The sequence below is a fragment of the Cynocephalus volans genome, chromosome 1, assembly GCF_027409185.1.
Source record: "Cynocephalus volans isolate mCynVol1 chromosome 1, mCynVol1.pri, whole genome shotgun sequence".
Classification (NCBI taxonomy): Eukaryota; Metazoa; Chordata; class Mammalia; order Dermoptera; family Cynocephalidae; genus Cynocephalus; species Cynocephalus volans.
Genome location: NC_084460.1, coordinates 50,413,449 through 50,438,943, shown reverse-complemented (window position 1 = coordinate 50,438,943; position 25,495 = coordinate 50,413,449). Strand labels below are relative to the sequence as shown.

The window sequence follows — 25,495 nt, the reverse complement described above, 5'->3', positions numbered from 1 at the left end:
ACTGTTACCATATACTGTACCAGACATACAAAGGTCATTAAGTGGGGAGATAAATACGTTAGCTTGCTTTACTACAGTCAAATGTATGTGTATATAAAAACACCATGTTGTACTCTTTAAACACATACAATTTTTAAAAAAGTTATCTCTCTTTTTTTTTTAAAGATGACTGGTAAGGGGATCTCAGCCCTTGACTTGGTGTTGTCAGCACCACGCTCTCCCAAGTGAGCTAACCAGCCATCCCTTATAGGGATCCGAATCCTTGGCCTTGGTGTTATCAGCACCACACTCTCCCAAGTGAGCCACGGGCCAGCCCTAAAAAAGTAAACTATCATTTTTATAAGTACTGGTTTCCTTACTGTTAATTGAAGAGGTATGCTCTAGGGGGAATCTTACTGTCCCTGAATTCTTGAAAACAGACTAACTGGTACATTAAGGACATAAGAGGAGCATAGTAATCTCATTTTTTCATTATTTGTTACCAAAACGATTTACTTTTATTGCAACGGCAAGTGTATCAGGTAACAACTTTGGCGACAATCACCACAAAAGGCCTAGGGAGGAGAGGTGCACAAAATCAGTTTAGTTTTGTTTTCTGTATTTCACCCAGCAAGTGCTAGGCGGTACGCTGAATAAGTCATGGACTCTGCTGTGAGTTGGGTGGGGATTTCCTAAAAATATAAAATGGAAGAGAAGTGAGCTTATTATTACCATCTTGTCTATGAAACTTCTCCTTATCTCCCTGCCTAAGAACGTGGCTATAACATAGAAGGGCATTCTCGGTTTTTATTTTATATCTATTGATCTCCATTACCTTTTTTAGGGAGTGGGGCAGCAGAAATCATGTTCTATCTCTTAACTCACAGTACAATACTCATGATAGAATGCTAAGAGTGGGCTCTAAAGAGGAAGGCTTGACTAGCATTTACATTTATTATCTAACCTGCCTTTTTAAAAAACAGATTTATTGAAATACAATTTACATAACATAAAGTTCACCTAAGATTTCAGGCACTCTTACTACACACACACAAACAGGTAATTATGTGAGGAGATACAGATGTTTACAGGATAAATTGTTTACAAACTAACATGTAAAGTATACAATTCAATGGCTTTTAGCATATTTACAGAGTTGTGCGACCATTACCATAACCGAATTTTAGAATATCTTCGTCACTTGCAAAAGAAATCCCACACCTATTAGCTCTCGTTTCCCACTCCCCTCTTCCTCATTCTCAGGCAACCACTAGTCTACGTTTTGTCTCTATGGATTTGCCTCTTCTGGACCTTTCATATAAATGGAATCATACCATATATGGTATGTGTGTGTGTGTGCGTGTGTGCGCGTGCGTGTGTGTGACTGGCTTCATTCATTTAGCACAATGTTTTCAAGAGCCATACATATTGTAGCATGTACCAGAACTATATTTCTTTTTATTGTCAAATAATATTTCATCCATTTTATTCGTCCAATCATCAGCTGACAGATATTTGAATTGTTTCTACTTTTTGGCTATTATGAATACTGCTGCTAAGAACATTCACATGCAAGTCTTTGTGTAGACGTAAGTTTTCATTTCTCTTGAGCAGATATCTAGGAGTGGATTTGCTGGATCATATGCTGACTTTATGTTTAACTATTAGAGGAAATGCCTTTCCTCAAAAGATGATTTTCCAAAGCAGCTGTACCATTTCACTTTCCCACCATCAATGTGAGAAGATTCTGATTTCTCTACATCCTTCCCAACATCTGTTATTGTTGTCTTTTTAATTATAACCATCCTAATGGGTGAGAAGTGGTATCTGTGGTTTTAATTTGCATTTTCTCAATGACCAATTATATTGAGCACCTTTTCATGTGCTTATTGGCCACTGCATATTTTCTTTGGCAAAATGTCTATTTAAATCCTTTGCCCATTTCTTAATTGTGCTGTCTCTTTACTGTTGAGTTGTAAGAGTATTTTATACATTCTGGATGTAAACTCTCTGTTAGTCCATTCAAACTGCTATAACAAAATACCATAGATTGGATAACACACATAACAGAAATTTACTGCTCACAGTTTAGGTGGGGAAGTCCAAAATCAAGGCACCAGCAGACTTGTTGTCTGGGGAGGGTCCATTTCTCCTGGATGGATCCTTCTATGTGACTTCACATGGCAGAAAGGGAAAGGGCTCCCCCAATCCTCTTTTTATAAGGGCACTAATCCCATTCATGAGTGCAGAGTCCTCATGGCCTCATCACCTCCCCAAAGCCTCACCTCTTAGTACTATTGCATTAGAGATTAGGTTTCAACATATGAATTTTAGGTGGATACATTCAGCTCACATCAAGTCTCTTATCGGATATATGATTAAGAAATGTTTTTTTCCCATCTTGTGGGTTGTCTTTTCACTTTCTGGATGATATCCTTTGAAGCGCAAAAGTTTTGGTTCTGATGAAATTCAACTTATCAATTTTTTCTTTTGCCATTATGCTTTTAGAGTCACATTTAATAAATCATTGCCTAAAATCATAAAGATTCACTCCTGTGCTTCTCCTAAGAAGTTTATAGTTTTAGTTAAGATACTTAGGTCTGTGATCCACTTTAAGTTAATTTTTATATACGATGTAACGTAGGGGCCCAAATTCATTCTTCTGCAGGTGGATATCCAGTTACCCTGGCCCATTTGTTTGTTTGTTTTGTTTTGTTTTGTTTTTTTCTGGCAGGTGAGCTGTTCCGCACTCCAATGTGGATTCCAACCTTCATGGCCAAAGTACTGCTCCCCAGCCCAGTTGTTGAGAAGACTGTTCTTTCCCCCATTGAGCTGTCTTGGTCTCTTTGTTGAAAATCAACTGACCACAGATGTGAGGGTTTATTTCTGGACTCTCAATTTTATTCCATTGATCTATATGTCTATCCTTATGCCAGTACCATACTATCTTGATTACTGAGGTAACATAACTTTAAAGAGGTACATATTGAATGGATCAGCCCCCAAAAGATTTTTTCTGATATCTATAAAAGGCAACTCATTAAATATTATAGTTTATAGATGTTGAAAATATGCCAAATAAAGTCTGTTACTAACCAAACTATTTAGTTACTCCATCATACACTGCCTTTGATGAACAAGGTAGGCACCCAAATTATCAAGAACCAAGTTCCTTAAATAACTGGAACAGTAATTTTAACAGATGTACTGTGCCTAGAACAGTTACAGTAACAGATGTATTATGCCCAGAACTTCTCTAATAGAAAACAGTCTCAGCACAAGACATAGAAGTACTCTTTTTCTTACACCTGTCAAAGATTTTCTAGCATCTCCCAACACACAGAAGATATCAATGAATGTTTGCTGACCCTCGTCAGTCTCCTGCCTTAGCTGGATTATTTATTGTGGTTCTTGTTTCCAAAAGTGATGGTTTCAGGTCAAGATCAGCACCTAATCTGGGGTTAGTTTGGTAAATTTTTTACAACTGAAGACACCTTCCTTTGACCCACAAATCCCTGAGGGTGGTGCCATAGAGAAGTTATATGAATAATGAAAGGAGATGCCCAATCAGGCATTTAACTAGGACTGCCTCTGAAGAAAAGGAACTTGTTTTTAGCCATCATTGCAGGGAGGTTGGGACTATGGGTGGAGGAACAGCTTGCTCAGCAGGTGGAGGCCCCTGGAAGTCCTACACTATGGGAGATTTAGGTAGAGCCTTCCCCTAGAGCTAGCAGCTCTTCCTTGGAGAGAAAATGAAAAAGAATCTGTGGGAACAGAATCAGGTGGTAGATAAAGCCCAGTGGGGCCTGGAGCTATGGCTCTGGCATAAATAACCCTCCTGGTTTGTTCCCTGTTGGTCCTGTGCCTCCCTCTTTCTTTCCACTACTCTTTGCTGACCCTCCTTCCTATAGTGTGAGGGGGTCAGTGTCTCTTTCCTTGAGATATGGCTACTGAGGGTCTGTGGACCCTATTCTGTACACAGTTGAGTTGCATCTAGAGTTATTTTATCTTAAAAGTTGAATTAGCTGCTGACAATAAAAAGTAAGGAACTCCTCACATTGAAAATTGAGCTATCTTGCTCTTTCTTTCAAAAATTCAAAAGTTCCATTAACGCCACGCCCACATCCTCACCAGCCTCAATTCTTGGACCTGAGTAGGTATTTTGGTCTGGGCACAAAACCCTCCCAATTGCTACATGCCCCTATTGTTCATTCTGGGGACATGCTGGACCTTAGCAGCCTTCTGCCTGACCCTGGGAATTTGGGTATAGCGGCTCACCCTTGAAGGGCAAGTGAGACAAGGCAGGAAGCAGGTTTTCATCCACAAGGCCAGTAACCAGGCTGGGACTCTTCTCCATGGACTGACAGGCAGAGGGCCACTTCAGAGAGGGAGACAGGGCTGCTGCAAGGGCACAGCCAGCTCAAGGGACTGACCCTCTCTTCAATTATAAAAGTAACATAAACAGGAAACACAAACAGGAAAAAACACCCACATTTTCTTGCAATTGTGGTTTTCTTTGAATACTGTTACTGCACAGTTGAAATTGTAAATACATTTTAAATTTGGTTTGCTTTTATCACTTGTAACTTAGATGTCCAAAAAATGGAGGATATGTTTAAATAAATCATAACACATTCCTAAAGAGGAAGAGTATACAGTTATTTTAGAGTTTTTGACAATGTAGAAAGTACTTATACATTAAAAGAAAAAGCAGACTAGTAACTGTATATTCATGTGACTTCTGGATGTTACTTTTTTTTAAGTACTAAAAAAATAGAATAAAATGGCCAGTAAGGAAAGTGCCAAGAGAAAACAGCAGTAGAATTAGGAGCAATATGCTAATATAACTACATAAGTTTATTTACATTACTAAACAAATGGAATAGGGGTTTCCCAATCTTTGTCTTTACAAATAATATTTGTAATCAACAGCTGACTGCATACATCTTTGACCCAGCATTCCACTTCTGACACACTGTTATTCTCTATCACAGAATTGTTTCCTTTGCAGTATTTGTGGCTTACAGCAGACAAATGTATGCTTGCATGTCTGTATTGACTTCTAAAACAGTGTGTTTCCTCTATTATACTGTACCCTATAAGAGGGAGGCATCTTGTCTTTATCTTTGGTGATAGCCTGTGGCTCTACCCACAACAGACACTCAGTAAATAATTGATGAGTGAATAAATGAGAACAGAGCCTAATATTCCAAACCAGTATGAAAGAAAATAAAATTTTAAATCCAATCAGTTCCCCCAAAAACTTACATGAAATTTACATTCCCTACATATGAGCATGCCCATCACAGGATATAATCTGAAGAAATTAAAAAAAAAAAAATTATGCTAATCTGAATGTCAAAGATAGATAGCTCCTTTTTGGCTTTAACTAAGAAACACAAAAATCCCCGCTACATTCATATTGCCTCTTTTGTAATTATATGTATATGCCATATGTCTATTTATTAGGGTGGCCAATTTTAAAAATTCTATTTCAATCAATCTGTATAAACAGTTTACACAAAAAGCCTATTCACCCTTTGTCCTTTTATTGCAATAGCTCCTCCAGCGTGTTTGCTTTCTCCTGTGTTAGCATCTCCCCCAGAGCCATGGCAGTAAGACATTTTACACAGGCAACGCTCTCCACATTTCCTCAGGTGATTCTTCCACTGCTGTTTGGCTTTGAACAGCTTCCTCCTTCCAGGTGTAGAATGCAAGGTGACAGGTGAAATCCAGCACCAATCCTCTTAACCTAGTGATATGGATTGTGTCCCCCAAGTTTATGTATTAGTAGCTTGGTCCCCACTGTGACTGTTAAGAGGGTGGAAAATCCTATCACGGTAATTGAAAGGTGGGGCCTTGAAGAGATGATTAGGTTGTAGGACCATGCCATAGTGAATGGATTAAAAATGGTGGTCAGAAGCATAGTTCTGAGGGCTTTAAAAGGACAGCACATGAGAGTCTCTCTCTCTCTCTGCTCCTCCATTTTCTACCAGATGAGACTCCTGTGTTGCTGTAAAGCCACCACCAAAGAAAGCCCTCACTATAAGTGTTCCCTGGACTTTGGACTTCTCAAGTTCCGAAACTGTAAGCAATAAACTTTGTTTTCTTACTAATTACCTAGTTCTGTGTATTTTGTCATAAGCAACAGAAATGCACTAAGACACCTAGGAACAGGCCAGTAAGAACAGACCTGCTGGGCCAGTTCAGTAACACCCCAGGAGATTTCTAAAACAAGCTTTCAGGGTACAGGGGGCCACAGTGCAGCAAGACTTCACAAGCTGGTAGTGTGGCCTTTCCATACATAAAAGGACCTTTCCTTTTCTGATTCTTGCTAGATGACATTAGAACTTCAACTCATGGATTCTGAACATCTGCACACAAACATAAAACATACGGGGTCTCATCCTGCATGGATGCTGTAATCCCTTAAGATCCTATCTGCTCAGTTAGGAAATCCTTCTATAGCAACAGTGACATCTGTTCTGCAAAAAAGCAGCATGTGTTTCAGAGTCATCCCATGAGTAGATGAAGAAAATCTGTACTCATCTGACTAAACATCCAGCCTTGGTGTCTAGATATCTACAAGATGATAAGTCTCTATGGCGTGTGATTTATGTCTCTTGGCTTCACTAATCTGTCTACAGTAAATATAAAGAGAGTACCAGGAAGTGAGAAAACCTCTCAAACCAGAAAAGGGAAGGACATTAAGAAAAGTACCCAGAGGTGGAGAAGAATGCAAAAAATAAGTCTACTGAAGGCAGGGTGTAAGACTCCACCCCTGCCCTGCCGTGGCACACGCTTCCCGTGGTGGAGCTAAAGAGCACAGCAGCAGGTTGCGCACGGGCTCACCTGAGTCCCTGAGGTAATGTGCTCCAGAGAGCTAGGCTGAAATGCCTGGGTTTTTCCTATTAAGGAAGAAACAAGATTTTTAAATGACTTTTATTTACCCCTTTAATGAAAAATGGATCAGATAACTAAATTTTGCCTTCTGTTTTTGAAAGCATTTAAAGTATTTGACTGATGAATGCCAAGATTTCATCTGGCAGTTTTCAGAATACAAGGACTACTCTGTGGCCCTTCATCCAGCCAGATATTTTCTGCTGTAGTTACATTGTGTTTTCTCAGGAGCCAATTCAGTCCTGAAGAAATACTCGGAGAAGCAAAAGCAGCAACTATTTTTCAATCAACAAGAATCAAACTCTCCAGGGGCACAAGGGCAACAAAACCTGCCCAGCAACTCTGTTCATGTGCCTGAAGCTGGAGCCACTGCAGGAGCAACTGATGGAAGAGAAGGGCCAGGCTGGGCTCAGACAGCATCAGGATTTCCACTCCACAGAGTATGAGGAGCATCTCCTGGTAAGTGGCTCATAACCATGCAGGGATAATGAATAGCACAGGATACACAGGTCTTACTTTCGAAGTAAAATATGTTTTTCTTTGCCTCTTTTAAAATAGAAACAATATCAATAATGTTTAAAATGCAGATGTTGCAAGCATATTTTCCTCTCAAAAAACAGTCCTCATTTTTGTTTAAGTCAAAGACAATAAAAGTGGAATATTTTTACAGTATGGGATCAACTAGATTTTTAAATTAAAAATGCCACCATTTGTTAGTTCCTAACGTGGGAGATAATAATAAGTCAGCCTCAAGGCCATGTCCATATCCTCCATTCTCATTTTGTGCCAATAATAATAATAAAATGGTATATTTGTTGTGGTTTTTTTGAGTGAATATCCTAACAAGAAGTTTTCATTTTCACATCAAAATAGCTTTAAAAAATTCACATGCATTTTAGAAATAAGCATGTTGTGATTAAGACACTTGCTTTACTGAACAGTTGGACAGCCTTTGAATTCAAAATCAGCCCAATATCATAAGCTCAAGTAGCTCACAAAAACACTGTGCTAACTTTTAGGGGGCTTTGGACATCATTCTGAGCCTAGAGATGAAAAAGATAACAGACACAAAGTTTTTCTTGCTGTGGCTACAGTGACTTTTAGGACAAGCACGTAGTAAGTGGGGAGAGCACCCAACATTCCTGGTCTGGGGACTGCACCTCTTGGGGGGCTGGGCGTGGATGAGCTGCCAGGGCTGGTGGGTGCTCAGCATCTCCTCAGGCCTGGGCTCAGCATGAAGCTATTGCCCGTCTGCTCCTGCATACCTGGTGGATGTCCCTATGAGGCAGGTACTATCATACACCCTTATGAGGAGGTTCCATGACTTGCCCAGGACAGCCCAACTTGTAAGTACTAGTCTGGGGCTGTAAGTCTAAAACAGGGGCCCTGATTTAAAGCCCTTTCCTTAGCCCATAAGCTAAATATCAAGTTCCCAATAAGGAAAATGCAATAATGAGCACCACTATTTTTTTTTTTTAAGTGAAACTCTGAAAATCTTTCTTTAGGTACTAAAATAAATTGTTTATTCTGGTTATTTAAACTAGTGATAATGCCCTAAAACAATAATATTGTAGACTATATAGCAAAATATTTTAAGTTCACTTTTAAAGATGCCCATCCAGATATGGGGGGGCTAAAAGATTATTAACAGTACATAAGACCTAGGAAAGATAATTTAAGGAAAAACAGTACATGGAAAAAGCTTTAAAATGCTCTCATATACACACACCCCAAATTTCAGAAACCATGTGTGATTCAGCAATACACGAGAAAACAGGATACTGCCGTGTTGAAAATGGGTCTGGTCTGAACAAAGAACTTGCATATGTGCTCCACAATACACAAGGATAACAGCCACTCTTTCTAAAGCCTTTAAAATAAATATATATTTTAAATATAACTTTGTGGAGGAAAAAAGTTAGTAAGCCTGCACTTTCATACAAACTGCATATTCCCCACACTTGCAAAGTGCCACCTACATTTCTGGGAGATTAACTTAGTGATAGAAAGTTACGTATTTAATAAATACACTTCCTTTATGGCTGAAAAAGTTAACTTCACAACACAAAAACAAAACAACCACCAAAACTCACCAAGAATTGCCAGGACATGTTTCCAAACTGAAAATGGAGCTCACCACTATTTTAAAAGGAAAAACTGCCAGGCCCCAGGCCCTAGAGAGTTTACTCCTCCAGGAATGTTTGTATTACCCACTGGGTGTTATGTTAAAGCAATAGCAAGAACTGCTTACATTCAACAGCAGGGAGGTCTCCAAAGACTTCATTCACAAGACCTGGACTGACTGCTTTAAACAGCTTGGGTTGAATGACAAGAAGCTGAGCTGCTGGTGACCCAGTTCCCACTCAATGTGGCATTCTAGCAGGCATCTAATTCTAAATTTCAAAGTGAACCTGAGCCAGAAGGAAGACTTCATTGGGCAACCATGAAAGCTATGCTAACAGAACTCAGGCAGAAAGGCAACAGGTTAACCCTGAACCCCCTCTTGTACCTGTCTCTATATAAGGGAGGACAAAACACATAGCCCAGAATTACCCTGACAGACGATGGCCTACACCTGGGACTTATCTTCATTTAATTACTGTAAACTACTGAAAATACCCAATCCCCTGAGCTCTGCCACAGGGCTAAGTTTACATGGGGTGTTATCTGTGAAGAGGGGTTAACTACTTCTGTGATAGGAACAGAATAGTCAATTAACTGACAATAAGTTTAAAAACAAAAAACAAGACAACAAACTAAAAAAATCCCAAATTCTCCTTCCTATACACCAAGCTATAATATAGGAGATGTGACAAACTATATAGTATATGGTTTACCTTTAATCAAAATTCTTTGAAGAGAAGTAGTAAAAAGCTTTACTTTCATTTCATTTTAAGATATTTCCTTCCTATTCAGTTTCTGTTTGATGATACAGGTTTTGTTTGCTTTAGAGACCAGATATGATAAGTGAAAATTAAAAAGATGGTTTTATGTTTATAAAGATAGGTATTGTATGATTTATAAAAAAGTCTTTAAAATTAGGCTGTAAGGTTTTTGATGTCTGGAGCAATCAGCAAACATTTACTCAACCAGAGTAAAATGCTGTAACCTAGCATATTCAGACATGATGGGTAGGAAAAAATTATACAGTGAAAATAAATAGAACATTTTAAAAATCCACAATTAACATTTATAGTTTTTATTGGCCCAAAGCTTAAGAACACAAGTATAACTTAAAATGCTGCCTGGTCAATGTTTTATCCAGATAGCACTTACAACAATGATGCGGAAAGGCAAGAGACCGATGTAAAATCTGAGATAAAACACCAGTGAAAGATACACAGGTTTTTAAAAACAGGAAATAGGAATAAGATGTGACTTTTTAAGGAAACTGAGAGTCAAGATTCATAAAGAAGAAAAAAAAATTCCTAACAATATAAAGCTTGACATTTTACCTGATCAATTTCTTCCCTAAATTCCAAAGGGAAGAATTATAATTAATTAAAACATTTTTGATCAGTTTTTGCTACTGCTACAACTATTCATGTATTTCTGTAGAGCTCAAGATAGGCAACTCAGTTATTATCAAATAACTTCATTAAAGATTTTTTTTTAAATTTATATACTTTTGGTGGTTGACCCTGCTGGTACAACAAGATATTTTGTTTTAATCACTGAAGTTTTCCCTAAAAACAATTTATAAACTCATTTCAACAGATTTAAGTTTTTTTTTTTTTTTTTTTTTTTTTTTGGCGGTTGGCCAGTACAGGCCACGCTCTAACCTACTGAGCTAACTGGCCAGCCTCAGTTTAAGTTTATAATCACAAAATTTCTTAGTTTGTCACTTCCTATTATTGAAAAGATTAGCCTCACAACAATATAAAGTAATGACAATAAAATGAACTCTGAATAATGCAGGACAGGACAGTGTCTATGCCTGGATAAGGGCAGTAACACATGCAAATATGCTCAACATCATTAGTCATCAGGGAAATGCAAAGTAAGACCACAGGAAATTATCACTACACACTTATTAGAATGGTTAAAATTAAAACATCTGACCACATCAAGTGTTGATGGTGATACAGGAACTCCCACATGTCACTCTGGAAAAGAGTGTGGCAGTTTCCAAAAGAGTTAAACATACATTGACATGTGAACCAGCCATTTTACTCTTCAGTATTTACCCAAGAATAACAAAAACATGCCCATACAAAGACTTGTACACAAATGCTTACAGCATCTTTGTAAAATCCAAAAACAGGAAACAACTTAAATGCCCATCAACAGATGAATGAATAAATAAATTGTGCATGGCCATAGGATGCAAAAAACCTCCCAACAAACTGGTGATAAATGCAATGACATGAATGAACCTCAGCATCATTATCCCAAGTGAACAAAGACAGGCAAAAAGGGTACATGCTGTATGATTACATTTTTCCATTTATGCAAAACTATAGGATACAGGGCCGGCCGGTTAGCTCAGTTGGTTAGAGCGCAGTGCTGACTAACACCAAGATCCAGGGTTTGATCTCTGTGTGAGCCAGCTGCCAAAAAAATAAAAATAAAAACATAAAATTATAGAATATGCAGACTAATCTTTAGTGCCAGAAAGCATATCATCGACTGCCCAGAGACCGGGATGAAAAGAAGGATGGATTTAAAAGGGCATAAGAAAACTTTCAAGGGTGAGAGAAATCCTTGTTATCTTGATTGTGGTGGTGGTTTCACGAGTGTATACATACATTAAAAACTGGTCAAATTACCTATTTTAAACACATGTAATTTAGTGTACTTCAGTAAAGTTGGCGGACAAAAGTAACAACACCCAAAATTATATCCATTGTTCTTTTAGGAAGCCCAACGGAAAAAATTTCAAACTATGGTACTAAGAATGCACTTGGAGCTCAAAACATGAGCCAGCTTCGAGTCACAAAATCTGGACTTCTTGTGTGCACAGTTATTTGCATCTTCATTTTTCTCTATTTAAGGAATTCAACTCCCGAGGAACCAGAGGAGGAACCCACCTATCCAGTAGTAGTAGAATGTGGCTTTTATCCAGATGAACTTTGTTCAGCTCTATTTGAAGGGAAAGGGGCAGCCCCCCAAATTGCAAAATTTTGTAAAAATCCTCATCGATCTGAAATACTTGGTCATTTACATACACCAGGAAATTGCTCCAGGATTTCCCAGGGGTTGCATTTCATAACCAGACCCCTGTCTGCAGAAGAGGCCAACTTCTCTTTGGCATATATTATAACTGTTCATAAGGAGTTGGCCATGTTTGTGCAGCTTCTTAGAGCAATTTATGTACCTCAAAATGTTTATTGTATTCATGTTGATGAAAAGGTATCAAAGAAGTATAAGACTGCCGTACAAACCCTGGTTAACTGTTTTGAAAACATTTTTATTTCATCAAAGAGAGAGAAGATGGCTTATGCTGACTTTACAAGACTACAGGCAGATATTAATTGCATGAAAGATCTAGTTCTTTCCAAATTTCAATGGAACTACGTCATTAATCTTTGTGGACAGGATTTTCCAATCAAAACCAACAAAGAAATCATATATTACATCAGAAGCAAATGGAATGATAAAAATATCACTCCTGGAGTAATCCAACCATCAAACATTAAATCCAAGACAAGTGGAAGTCATCCTGAATTCAGCCCGGAAGGAAATAGCTATTTATCTCCAAATAAAAGATTCAAAGATGAACCACCCCATAACTTAACAATTTATTCTGGAAGCGCTTACTATGTACTTACAAGAAAGTTTGTAGAGTTCATACTGACTGACATTCGGGCAAAAGACATGCTTCAGTGGTGCAAAAACATGCACAGCCCAGAGCAACACTACTGGGTGACCCTGAATCGACTAAAAGGTAAGAACCATTCAACAATACAGATATCTGTTCAGGTCAGAAGCAAAAGCAGCAGAAGTTTCATTCTTAATTGAGGATTCTTTCAATTCAGCTATTTTTCTAGGGCTCTGTAAATGTTCCACATTTTGTAAGACCTTCCACTTGGGGAGTACAGGAGGTTCTTTGATTTTAGGGGTCTGAAGTTAGCTGAAAGGAAGCATGTTCCCTCTCCAGATACAGCCTTTTGAAAATTCTGAGCGTAAATCTTTATTTATTTCTTCATTCACTTGATAAATAGTACTAGGTATCTATTAGTGCCAGGCATTGTGCTAAGAGCTCTTTTTTTTTTTTTTTTTTTTTTTAAAAGATGACCGGTAAGGGGATCTTAACCCTTGACTTGGTGTTGTCAGCACCACGCTCAGCCAGTGAGCAAACCAGCCATCCCTATATGGGATCCGAACCCATGGCCTTGGTGTTATCAGCACCACATTCTCCCGAGTGAGCCACGGGCCAGCCCCTAAGTGCTCTTTAAGAATGGAAAATCTTAAAACTAGTAATGTTTTTGTGGCAAATCTGATACTTCAGATTCGTTTTCTGAGGAAATACGATGCCCTTCTTTAAGTGGACTTAAGTATTTTCCCTTTGTAAAAGGTTGATTGGTTCCTACAGGGAGCGTGGCTTCAAACTTGAACAACTAAGTTTATCAGTCCAGACAACAGTACAAACAGTGAATCCAGCAGAAATTGGTTAGGACATTTTTATACTCTCTCATTTTCATTACAAGTTCTATTTTCAAATCACATCAGAGGGTTGTTAAAGAGAAAACACAATCCAAAGAACCCCAACATAATCAAGAAGAGCACTTAGCAAACATCAAATGAGTTACAAGGGATGCGGGACAGGGATGAAAAATGAAATCTATATATATAAAGATGGAGATTTAAGGCCCTGGTCAACCCAATGCTATTGCTAGTGTAGTACAAGCCACCCAGCCTCAGAAGTGATAGCCTTTTATCAGATGTGACAAATGAAACATTTTAATCAAGGTTGGACTGTCCTCTCTTTCTCATTAATTACCTTATCTAAAAGAAATGGAAATGATAGAGCAGAAGAACCTTTGCTGAAAGAATTGGGAAGCTGTATACTGTTGTTGTTTTTTTTTTTCCACACTGTGTACTGGTTTTGTTTTCCCCATTAGATGCTCCAGGTGCCACTCCAAATGCTGGCTGGGAAGGAAACATTCGAGCCATTAAATGGAAAAATGAGGAAGGAAAAGTTCATGAAGGGTGTAAAGGTAAAAACAAAAACACCTTCAGATTTTACAAAAACTATACAACTGCTGTCTCAATTATAGTGAGACAGTGGGAAAAGACTGTTTAAAGTAATCCAGAATTAGTGATGATCCAATTAGGACAGTTGTCAATTTTTAAAAACTTTTTATTTAAGTATAAGATCCATATAGAAAAGTGCACAAATCATAAACATACAGGTTGTCCGTACTGGCCAGTGGACCCCCCCCCCAAATATATACAAACACAGATGGTTGATAAATTTTCACAAAGTGAACACACAGCAAGGATGTTAACTTACAAAGTTTAAAAATAAAAACACATGAGCTATTTGGCTTTTTCTACCTGCTCTTAGAATTCAAATTTAAACACTTGTTAAATATGAGCTCTGTGCCTCTCTATTAGAATATAAAACTGAATAACACAGGTACATGCTCCAGAGCAGGGGTTAGCAAACTACTGTTTATTTTTATAAATAAAGTTTTACTGGAACACAGCCACACCCATTCACTTGGTATATTGTTTATGACAATGAAAGGCACAACTGAGTAGTTACGACAAAGTCCATCCACCCACAAAGCCAAAGGTATTTACTCTCTGGCCCTTTATAGATAACGTCTGCCCTGCCTGCTCTAGAGCAATGGCCTTCACTCTTATTTTGCTTGTATGATCTCTAAAAGAAATAGGGAAAAGTGTTAATTTAGGTTTAATTGTTGCAAAGGTGTATTTTCTAACCTACCTACTAAAAACTGTAATGTGTTTTGAATAATTTTTCATCAGAATCTTTGAGCTACAGACTTCATTTAGCTCATTCAGTTTCTGGAAAACTCTGCCATAAGACTTAACTGGCCAAGACAGACCTCATGGTCAAGCCAATCAGACCAGAGACTGACATTCTCTCCAAAAAAGTATGATTTCATTTTTAGATTCAAATAAATGCTTTCATATGCATTCTTGTGGCAACCTTCTTGTTCTGAAATCTTCATTTTAAGGTACTTAGCTGAGGCACAGAGCCCTCACTGGATGGTTCTTAGGTAGATCTTGCTGAAAGAAGGTCCTTTTGCTTAGCCCCCATGAGAGTCTCTCTGAGAACAGTATATTTTCCTTCTGTCCCTTTGTCTGGTGTCTCAGAGGTTTTAGTTACTGGGGCAATACACCGAAACAAGATGTGGGACAGTGGAGAGAGGTGCCCTGCTTTTGTGAAAGCGTTGGAGGAGAACTGCAGAGGTGTTCTCAGATACATCAGTCTTGGGGGAAGTACCTATGGAGTGAGAAGCTGGAATGTGGCTCCTGTGGAGCTGCCCTGTGCCTACTCTGGGGGGCAGAGATGGAAGGCCCAGCTCTCCTGATCCACCCCAACCACAGTTTGCAGACAGCTGCTTGAGAGGAGCAGACCGTTTTGGGGAGAACAAGTTGAATGACAAGCAATTCACAGCACAATGTGAATGAGTCCAGCAGACAGATGTGCAAATGCTCTGGGAAAGCTCATGGAAAGGACAATAGGGGGATCTTATATGGGGCTGCAGGTCATGAGGGACAGAGAGTGCAGGAAGACTCGAGCAAACTGTATTTGAAGGTGGCTATGGCAGAGCAGCGCCTCTTCAAGGACATCTGGACCCTGCCATTTGTCGACAAGCAGCTTCCTAACCGCTGGCAGGAGCTACTGTACTGAGATGCGATAACCTATTTTAATAGTGCACTTGGGTATGGTCCTTGAATTTGAATACAGTAGATGTGCAAAATAAACTAGATTTGCCCAGTTTCCCAGCTGTCTATCAGACTGACCTAAAATAAACAGATTGCAGACAACTAAAAGATGTAAACTCAAATACCAGAATAGTTCAAAGGCGAGTAATTCCTGCTGCCAGGTGCACAGCCATCCTCCTGTGAGGTGCCAGGTCAGAAGGGCTGGGATAATTTTCTAGTGCGGTATTTTTTAAAAGGTAGATATGATTCCATTAGGTGGCTATTCACAGAGCAAGAATGTGACAGTTGAACAACAGGCCTTGCCCTTTCTTTACGAGGCAGGTGCTCCTTGTCATTACACACTGGGGTTGTCAGGACTGGTAAATAAATCCTCAGAAAAGCAAGGGGCACAAATTCTTCCTGAAAACACAATTCCCTCAGGTGTGCACAGGGTTGAAGTCACGAAGGGTTGTTGCTATCAATAATAATGACTCAGAATTCTTACAGTGCCAACCTGAATGTTTCAATACTGTCTGAAAAAATCTAGTTACTGTAAATCCTAACAAAGTCATCATTCCCTAAAAGTAAATACTTCAGGAAATTCTTACCATCACTAGCTTCAGTGTGCAAAGTGTTCTCACGGTAAAGCAGTGACATGGCCATTTGTGGCCAGCATTTAGTCAGCACCTGACTGAGGCCAAGCACCGGCACAGGGGTGGTGGTAAGCCTCCCAGAGTCCTGGCTCTGGGCCTGCACGCAAGCCTCACAACCATTCTCAGGTAGTAACTATTAGCGTTCCCCTTTACAGATGAGGAGCCCCTGGTTCAGAAAAGTGAAGTCATTCTCAAAGGTACAGCAAGTGGCAGAGCTGGGTCTCACATGAGGTGCAGCTGCCTGCCACCAAATACCAGATGAGTCACAGCCTAACTCTGAATGCAGAATGACAGCTATCCCATTATTACCAGCAATGAAGAGCTCGATTAGTTTTAATCACTCAAACAGCATTAACACAACTCTGAAAAATTACAGTTATACAGTTATAATCAAGGTGTGGCTGATTTGTTTTTCACTTACGTCCTAAGTTTTTTACACTGCTTCTCTTCATATTTATAATTTTCAACTGGCTAAATGTAACTCTATTGAGATTCTATCACATTATACCAAGGATGTCTGTCTGTTAAAATAATTTTAGTCGTGATAACAGCTGCCACTTATACCATCACCACAGGCCCTTTATGTAGATAAACACCAGCTCAATAGGAGAAATGTTCCTTCTGATTTTTTTCAGTCTTACCAACAACACCGAACTTTTGGGGCATGCAAATATTAATATATTAATATTTATATTTATAGAATATAATATTCCTTAATATTTCCTTAAGATGGATTTTTTGAAGTAGGATCACTGAGCTGTTGTGGAGAAACAGAGCAGAAAGGAGCTGAGCAGAGAAAGAGCAAGGCCTCCAAAAGGGATGGACTTTCCCCCCAAAAAGCTGAGGTCTCACTTCTCTAAATCTGTTGCCTCACTTGTGAGCTGTGGGTGATGACAGAAACCACTTCATAGTTATGTTGTGAGGATTAAAAGAGAGTAAAAAGAGCCAAACACAGTGCCAGGCACATAAAAAGTGCCACTGAGTTCGTCTCTGGTAATTACAATGGGAAATACAGGACAGTTCCCATTATAATTACTTAAATTTATATCAAATGCTCACTCTGAAAAACAAGTAAAAGATAGGAGCACTGACTTACTAAAACCACCAACATTCTTATGAACCAAGGAAATGACTTAAAACTTCATGATGCACATGGTTATTGATATTCAATGTGGTATCCCACAGATATGTACAATCAATTATGTTTCAATAAGTAAATAAGAGAAGGGAAAAAATAAAGAAAGAAGAGTTCACGAAACTTAGATTCTATCAGAAATTAGATTTTATCAACAAAAAAAAAAAAAAAAGGAAATTAGATTTTACCAGGCAAATGAGTGCTATTTTATCTCCCTTGTGTCCGTGACTAGCTAAAATTCCACAATATTCACCCAAATTAGCCATCAAACATGTTAGAAATCACTAACAGAAGGAATAAGAATGTACCTTTCCATCATAAATTCAAAACTCAACATAAAAACCCCTGTGAATGCAATCATGGAAATGCTGTGGGATGTAAACTCTTGAGAAGCAGAGGCCTTACTGATGACATTAGAAGAATCACCACGTTTCTGTGTGAATATAAACTGGTGGGGAAACAAAGGCAGCTGTTTTGTGTTTCTTTTTGCAGGCCATTATGTCCAAGATACCTGTGTATATGGACTGGGAGACTTGCCATGGATCATTCATTCACCTTCTTTGTTTGCCAACAAATTTGAGCCCTCAACAGACCCCCTCGTGGTTACATGCTTAGAGAGGCGGCACAGACTCAAAGTACTCAGGCAGGCAGAAGTTCCTGTAGAGCCACACTGGCATTTTCGACAGGAGAGTCATTTTAATATGAAACTGAACTGACAAAGAGTGTTTGCTTTCTTACTGGCATCACTCTGTTTCCTTGATTTGAAACAAGAGAACACTGAACCAGACCAGAAAGAATGGGAAAATGACTGCTTGATACAAATAAATCCTAAAATAAATTAAGAAACATGCTGCTAACAAGACTTTACTATCTATTATAGGCCACTTTTATAACTTTAGGAGAGAAATAGTGCAAGAAAAAATACCTCAAGCTGCCAATGGTGACAAACAGATAAGCAGCTGGAAGGTCAACAGCGTCAGTAAACAGCTGCTGAAAACCAAAATCTCCAGAGGCTTAGATGCAAGCTGGAGAGAGAACACCATATCTTATTTTGAAGGTCTGGATGCTACTGTGCATGAAATACTAATAAAGAACAAATTCCCACTGAAAATGAAAACATGCTTAGCTAAAACAGTCCTCGTTGGCAGAGAACAATTTAACTTTGCTCTGCCATTCCTAGAAAAATAATGAATAGTCCACATCTTTGGGTAAAATGAAATTAATCTGTACTGGAAAACACAGTCTTAAAAAGGCTGCCCTAAGTTTCTGCAGTCCCGATACATACTCTACCAGTACTTTCTGTGGTGATGGATGTACTCTACATGTGACCTGCCCAACACTAGCCACAACCACTAGAGCACAGGGGGCTAGTGTACAGTGAAATGTGGCTAGTGTGAGTGAGGAAGTGACTCTTAATTCTTATTTAATTTTTAACATTTTAATTAATTAATTAACTTTAAACAGGCACCTGCGGCTAGGAGCCGCCATGCTGAACAGCACAAATCTAAGGCATGAATGGTCTTCATTATCTCTATTCACAGACCCAGGTCTCCTCCCTTATGAAGTCCATGACTTTTATGTTGTTGCTGATGTTGATGAGAACTTTAAACATACTCTCTTTCTCTAAAAGAGTTCAAGACTGAAATGTACAACTATTAAATAGCACAACATAAAACAAATTTTTTTTAAAAAAAAAGGAAAAGTAGGAACCACAGGACAGGAAACTAAAGAAATAAACATATAATTCCAAGGCAAAGTATGAGGGAACTTCAAAAAGTTCATGGAAAATTCATATTATCACTTAATTCTATTTTTCCACAAATTTTTTGAAGTACCCTCGTACAAGCGCCTCAGTGAGCTGGAGCTTCCCACACCTAGAAATGAAATAAGATCCACTGAAGTCAGTGAAATAGTCTTGGAGAAGCACAAAGCTAAATAGAAAGAAAAGGGATTCTGAAGGCAGACACCACAAATCAAATTTAAGTGAACCACAGAATATTAAAGTCTTGTTTAAACAAACATTTCTTCCCCTCAGATATCTAATTCCAAGGAAAGCACACATTGAAAATGTTAAGACTGTCAAAGAACACAGAGGCCTGTGACAGCACACCTCTGCTCTCCTGTACATTTTTACAGGCAAATACAGTGCTCCTGGTCACTAACTGGCTACATTCTGACTAGTTGTTCAGAAAGCTCAGATTTACCACAATTATGTGCCCTGTATTTTACAACAACTTACTAACAACTGAATGCAAACCTTAAATGTTTATGTTTTCAAGTTACTTCAAACACAAGCCTGTCCTCCTTTAATTTCAATGCCAATCCACAGTATAGTCATAAGGATGAAGAAGGCCTGGTAAGAACATCTACCCACCAGGGCTGTTGAGGACCAAGTGTGTTAATCTGAATGAAGCACTCAGAATAATGTCTGACACTTTTCACAGATGAGAAACTGAGGCACAGGGCCATGATGGAACCCTCCTAGGAGCACGTGGCTAGAGGAGGGTGGAGCTAGGACTTGGACCAGGCAGGCAGCCTGGCTGCAGAGCCCAAGCCAACACTACGCCACACACAGAGGGGAAAATTCAAACACATACCTGCCCCCAACAGGCTCAAACACCATCATGGACAAAGCTTCCTGAACAAATCACTTCAGTAATAGCACAATAAAATCAAAACAATAAAGGTAACATAAAGGCAGGGTAGAATGAAGCAGCATGAGACTGGGCTTCAGTAGAAAATCGGAGAAGTGATGGAAAGGGAGACCGAGAGGCAGGCAGTGCCATGACGGTGGCAGGCCAGGGAGGCGAGGGAAAGCTGCAGCCTCCGTCAGCACCAGAACCAACACGGTGTTCACTCTATCCTGAATCAGACTCTCAGCGTGTTCACTTATAAAGTAAAAGAACAAAATTAAATCACTTGTAAAAACTGTCTGACAAATATTGCCAAGGTTATGTAAAAATAGGGATCCTGAGATAATTTCTCTAGCTTTCCGGGAACAGAACCTTCTTGCTAACATGTAAAGTTTACTGTTCAATTTTTCTATTAGATTTTTCTTACATGTAAAAGTTTAAGGCTGCCTATGCTGTATTTTATGCAATTCCTTGAGGTTTAATATTCACAAAGACCATAAAGATGGCAGAAAGCTAAAATAATCTGAAGGAGGCCAAAGGTGGAAATCAGAGTTAGCTGATCACTTCTAAAGATACCCAATTCCTTTACTTAACTTTTCCCCTTTCTACTCCACCCCCTCCATAAATAGAATGCAAAAAAACAGGATGAGTATACATTTTTTATTTTACTTCCAACTTTAAAACATCTACACACATCATTCACCTATCTACAAAGCCTAAATAAAGAAGCCAGAGAGCTAGCAAGCCAAATGCTATTGATCACATACACTTCTAATATATATGTCAGCACTTTTCAAATTTTACTGTGCATACAAATCACCTGATTCTACTAAAATGCAGATTCTATTTCGGCAGGTCTGAGGTGGGGCCTGAGAGTCTGCATTTTTTAGGAAACGAAAAAACAACCTCCCAGGTAATGCCAGAACTGCAGATCCATGTATCACACTTTGAGTAACAAGCACACCATTTATTTTGCAACCTATAATTACTCCAATATGTTTCTTCCTATTGCAAGAAGTGAAGAACACAGTGGGGAATACAATTAATTTTTTGGCTAGTGATTTGTTTATAGTAAAAACAAAAAAACCTAGCAACTACATCTCTTTGGACCCTTTTTACTGAAATCAACAGTGCACACCACGTGTTTCAGAACACAGAACCAAAGCTATTTCAAACCCTTCAGTCTCTTAGTGAACTGAAAAGCCACATGTTGGTGAAGCTACAGACAGAAAAGTAGAGAAAATGCATACTCTAAATACCGGTGAAGTTCCTGATGCTGTTTTTATGACACTGGTTTCTCTAAATTTCAGATAGTACCTAAAAAATAAAACATCTGTTCTGGACTTTGACACTGTGGCTTTATCTTCCTTCATTCACATTTTCATAATATACAGCAGTTCCTGAAACTGTACCATTCTCTTCCTTTTGGCAGAGTTTGGCAGAAATGGCTAGTGTCGGCCTTTTCTTCCTGGGCATCCAGCCAGACTACATTTCCCAGGCTCCCTTGCAGTTAGGCCTGGGCATATACTGTGTTCTGGCCAGTGGAATGTGAGCGGAAGTGATGAATGCCACTTCCAGGCCTGGCCCATAAAATCCTCCTAAAAACAGATGCTCCCTTCTCCTTCCCATCAAGTCAACCGAAGATGGAATACTTCTCAGACCAGAGGTGTCAGAGCTACCAGACAGCAGGAGCCTGAATCGTTGAGTTACCCTTGAAGAGAGCTGCTTGACCAGGAACTCTTGCTGTATTAGCCCCTGGAATTTGGGGATTGTTTGTTAATAGCAGTTAGCCAAACCTGATCAATACAATTAGTATAACTTTAGAAACTTTTAATTAGAAATTGGAGTTTGATTCCTGATAGCAGTATACTAACTCGTCACTTAATTTATTTTCTCATTTAAAAGTGTTATTGTTTAGAATTTTGGGTCTAAAAGGAAAGCAATCCCTGTACCAGGCAGCTGCCAAAACAAACAAAAATAAAATAAAAATATGAGAAAAGCATCTGAGAATCTGCTATAATTCCTTCATTTTACGTATTAGAATCTGAGGCCCAGAGAGATTGATAGTTCCAAGGTCAGAACGGTGTGGGAGCCAAAACTGATGTATAACATCCTCTTGGTATTGGTTGTACCATGGCCTGAATGTGTCCCCCAATTCATGTGTTGATCCCCAATGCAGCGGTGCTGGGAGACAAAGCCTAATGGGGGGTGTATGGGTCACGGGGGCACCATCCTCATAAATGGATTGATGTCATTATCACAGGAGGGGGTTCATTAAAGAAGGACAATTTCGGCCCTCTCTTGCTCTCTCTGTCTCTTGCCCATATGATGCTTTCCAGTATGTTATGACACAACAGGAAGACCCTCACCAGATGCCAGCACCTTGCTCTTGAACTCTCTAGCCTCCAGAACTGTGATAAAATAAATTTCTATTCTTTCTAAGTTATCCAGTCTCAGGTGTCCTGTTATAGCAGCACAAAACAGACTAAGAAAGAGTGTGTGGATAAATAATGAATGAATGATTTCCACTCTAGGTGTGCTCTGACTGCTCCATGCTCTGTGATTTCTAAACTGTGCAGTATTACAGGTTCAGTGGTGCCCCCCCCCCCGCAAATTCATATGTTGTAGTCCTAACCCCCAGTACCTCAGAATGTAATCTTATTTGGAAATAGGGTTGCAGATGTAATTAGTTAAGATTAGTCATTAGGGTGGGTTCTAATCCAATATGACTGGTGAGGGGAAATTTGGACACTGAGACAGACATGACAGAGGGAAAACAATTGGAAGAGGAAGACCTTCTACAAGCCACGGAGAGGGGCCTGGAACGGATCCTTCCCTCACAGCCCTCAGAAGAAACCAACCCTGCCAACACCTTGACTTTAGAATTCTAGTCTCCAGAACTGTGAGACAAAATATTTCTAAGTCCCCTGGTTTGTGGTACTATGTTATAGCAGCCCTAGCAAGCTAATGCATAGAGTACTTAGCTAAGCAAAGTCATTTTTGTGTAGATTACATAAGTGGAAAGTGCTCGTTGTCTTGTTCTTCAGGCAACAGATTTGTTTTTAAGAAAATGTTCTCTCTGAGGTATTCCTGAATTACAGCCAGTGACCTGCCTTAACTGCAGAGGTTTCAATGGCCACAGCAGCCTTGTTAGGAAATGGGAGGAGCCAGTGTTCCTCGTCATCACCTGGTCTCTGCTTCCCCTTGCGCAGCCCTGACGTAGCTGTTCCTCTTTCCTCCTGCCTCCTTCCCTTTCCTTGAAGTGCTCAGGTACAGACTGTCAAATGTTTACTAGCTTTCAGTAAAATTTCCCAAGCACCAACAACATGACCTCAGAGTTTCCCTGTAACGTGTATTTCCATGAAGCAAAACCCACTTCTCTGTGAAGCTCTTTGCACACAGTACTGTTTTGCGGGACGTGTGTCAGTGCAGTTACTAGCATGGAGGTTTTAGGCCAGCCAATGCAAAGGACAGCCACACACCAATCTAAGAGATGGGCACAAGAAAAAAAACTTTGCTTTAGATCAGTGAGTTCTCCAAACGTGGCTGCCCATTAGAATTATTTTGGAAACTCGTAAAAATTAGAAATCCAGGGGCTCTATACCAATCCTGAAGATTTTTACTTAGTGGGTCTGAGACAGTGAATGGGAATTTAACAAACTATCGAGGCGATTTTAGAACCACTGATTTAAGTCATTTGACTTCTGTTCTAAATTACAGCTTCATTTCCCATCTTCTTCTATGTATATTCTTTCAAGGAGACTTTGTGTGTACTTGCAAATGTGTCTAACACTTAATGCCCTGCACACTATTTGTGAAAACACGTGCACACTTGAACATAGGGCATATGCAAAGCTCCCTTCTTGCTGGCAGGAATTCCACTCCAGCGGAGTCCCATCCCTTCACGCTTCTTACAGAGGATCCTATTTCATACCTGCTGTCAAGCTCCTGTTCTTGTTTAGTCTTTTCTCCCTGCCCAGCCTACATAGGTCTACACATTTATGTTCCCAAAGCCCCTTCCTGCTGGCTCCCTATTGCACTCCCAACTGTGCCTGCTCCCAGTCTGGCATTTGAAGGTTTTCACAATCCAGTCAGACTTTTGTCTCTGGCTTCTCTCCCCACTCCTGTACCCACACCACAGTCCTAATGGCCCACCTGCACCTTGACGACACCTTCTGCCCCCATCTCTATAGGCTGCCTTGGCCACTTCTGCCCCAAATGCTGCTGCCACCACTCTTCCTCCTGCTCCTCTTCCTCGTCTCAACACCCGATCCTCTTCTACCCCTTTCCCTCCCCCAACAACACACACAATCACTTCTGACAGTGTTTCACAAACTTCAGGAATTCCCCTGCCAACTGCACTATCAATATTTTAGTATTTTTCTTTAAATCTACCCATTGTTTCTACTTAAATTTATTTTAACAGTTAACTATATATTCCTATCATAAATATAGTAACAGTACCCTTTGCCATAAATATAAAGTAACCATAAAAACACAGAGAAGACAAAACACTGTCCCTAGATCCTACCTGTCAAAGCTCTGAGCTTAAGATCTACTCTCTTTTAGGCTATTAGCAAGTGTTAAGAGAGGTGTTAAAAACATACTAGGACCAAACAGAGACTTTATCCTCAAAGCAAGCAGAAAGTTGCAGGAGAGCCAAAATGGAAGTTACTACCTCACTAGATGATGTCTTGCAGAGATATTTAACATCCTGTCCGAGGACCATCTCAAAGTAGCCCCACCCCCCCACCCCCCCAAGCAATCAGGCCGGTCTCCAGGAGAGTATGGTTGACAAAAACCACGCTCTTCCTTCAAGGCCCAGAACAAATGCCTCCCCTTCATAAAAAGATTTTTCAACAGCACAAACAAAAGAAAGTTCCTAGCCCTGAACACCAATAACATCTTTACCATCCTGGCATCAAAAAACAAAGTAGAACATGACATTTCATATAACTTATGAATCCTGCAGGAATGTAGTCTGCTTGAGCACAAGAGACTATGTCATCCAAGTCTTATTTTTCCTTGGAACACTGATACCATCATCTTAATACAGGAGATGTAATAAATAACTAAATGACTAAATAGTAAAAATCAGTGCCCAAATGCACTCTTTGAATTTCTTTTCTTAAAAGTAAGCTTAATGAGACAGATTCCAAATTCTATGAAGCTTTTATTCATAGTCACCCCAATCTGGAAACAACTCAAATGCCCCCCACTAACTTCTTCACCACCAATTGGCTTCTCACATAACAGCTTGTCTCTGAACCTTATATAAATGGAATCATCCAGTGTGTCCTCCTCCAGGCCTAGCTTCTTTTACAGAGGGATCATTTTAAAACTAAAGTACATCC

General features: G+C 39.4%; 2 protein-coding genes across 2 annotated transcripts in view; one reads left to right on the top strand and one right to left on the bottom strand.

Moving 5' to 3' along the window:
* The window catches only part of RTF2 (replication termination factor 2), a 47,592-nt gene that overhangs the window by 9,075 nt on the left and 13,022 nt on the right, over nt 1-25,495 (bottom strand). The gene's annotated exons all lie outside the window — the stretch shown is intronic.
* On the top strand, nt 11,797-18,224 carry LOC134371411 (beta-1,3-galactosyl-O-glycosyl-glycoprotein beta-1,6-N-acetylglucosaminyltransferase 7). The gene is made up of 3 exons (XM_063088284.1): nt 11,797-12,766; nt 13,944-14,039; nt 18,001-18,224. Exons 1-3 carry the CDS (start codon nt 11,797-11,799, stop codon nt 18,222-18,224), a joined length of 1,290 nt encoding a protein of 429 aa, XP_062944354.1.

What these genes read in the sequence shown, in the direction of transcription:
- LOC134371411 (XM_063088284.1), top strand. Translation starts at nt 11,797, where the DNA reads ATGAGCCAGCTTCGAGTCACAAAATCTGGACTTCTTGTGTGCACAGTT. An exon ending in GACCCTGAATCGACTAAAAG is followed by an intron (nt 12,767 to 13,943) that starts GTAAGAACCATT and finishes TTTCCCCATTAG; the next exon opens with ATGCTCCAGGTGCCACTCCA. An exon ending in AGTTCATGAAGGGTGTAAAG is followed by an intron (nt 14,040 to 18,000) that starts GTAAAAACAAAA and finishes TTCTTTTTGCAG; the next exon opens with GCCATTATGTCCAAGATACC.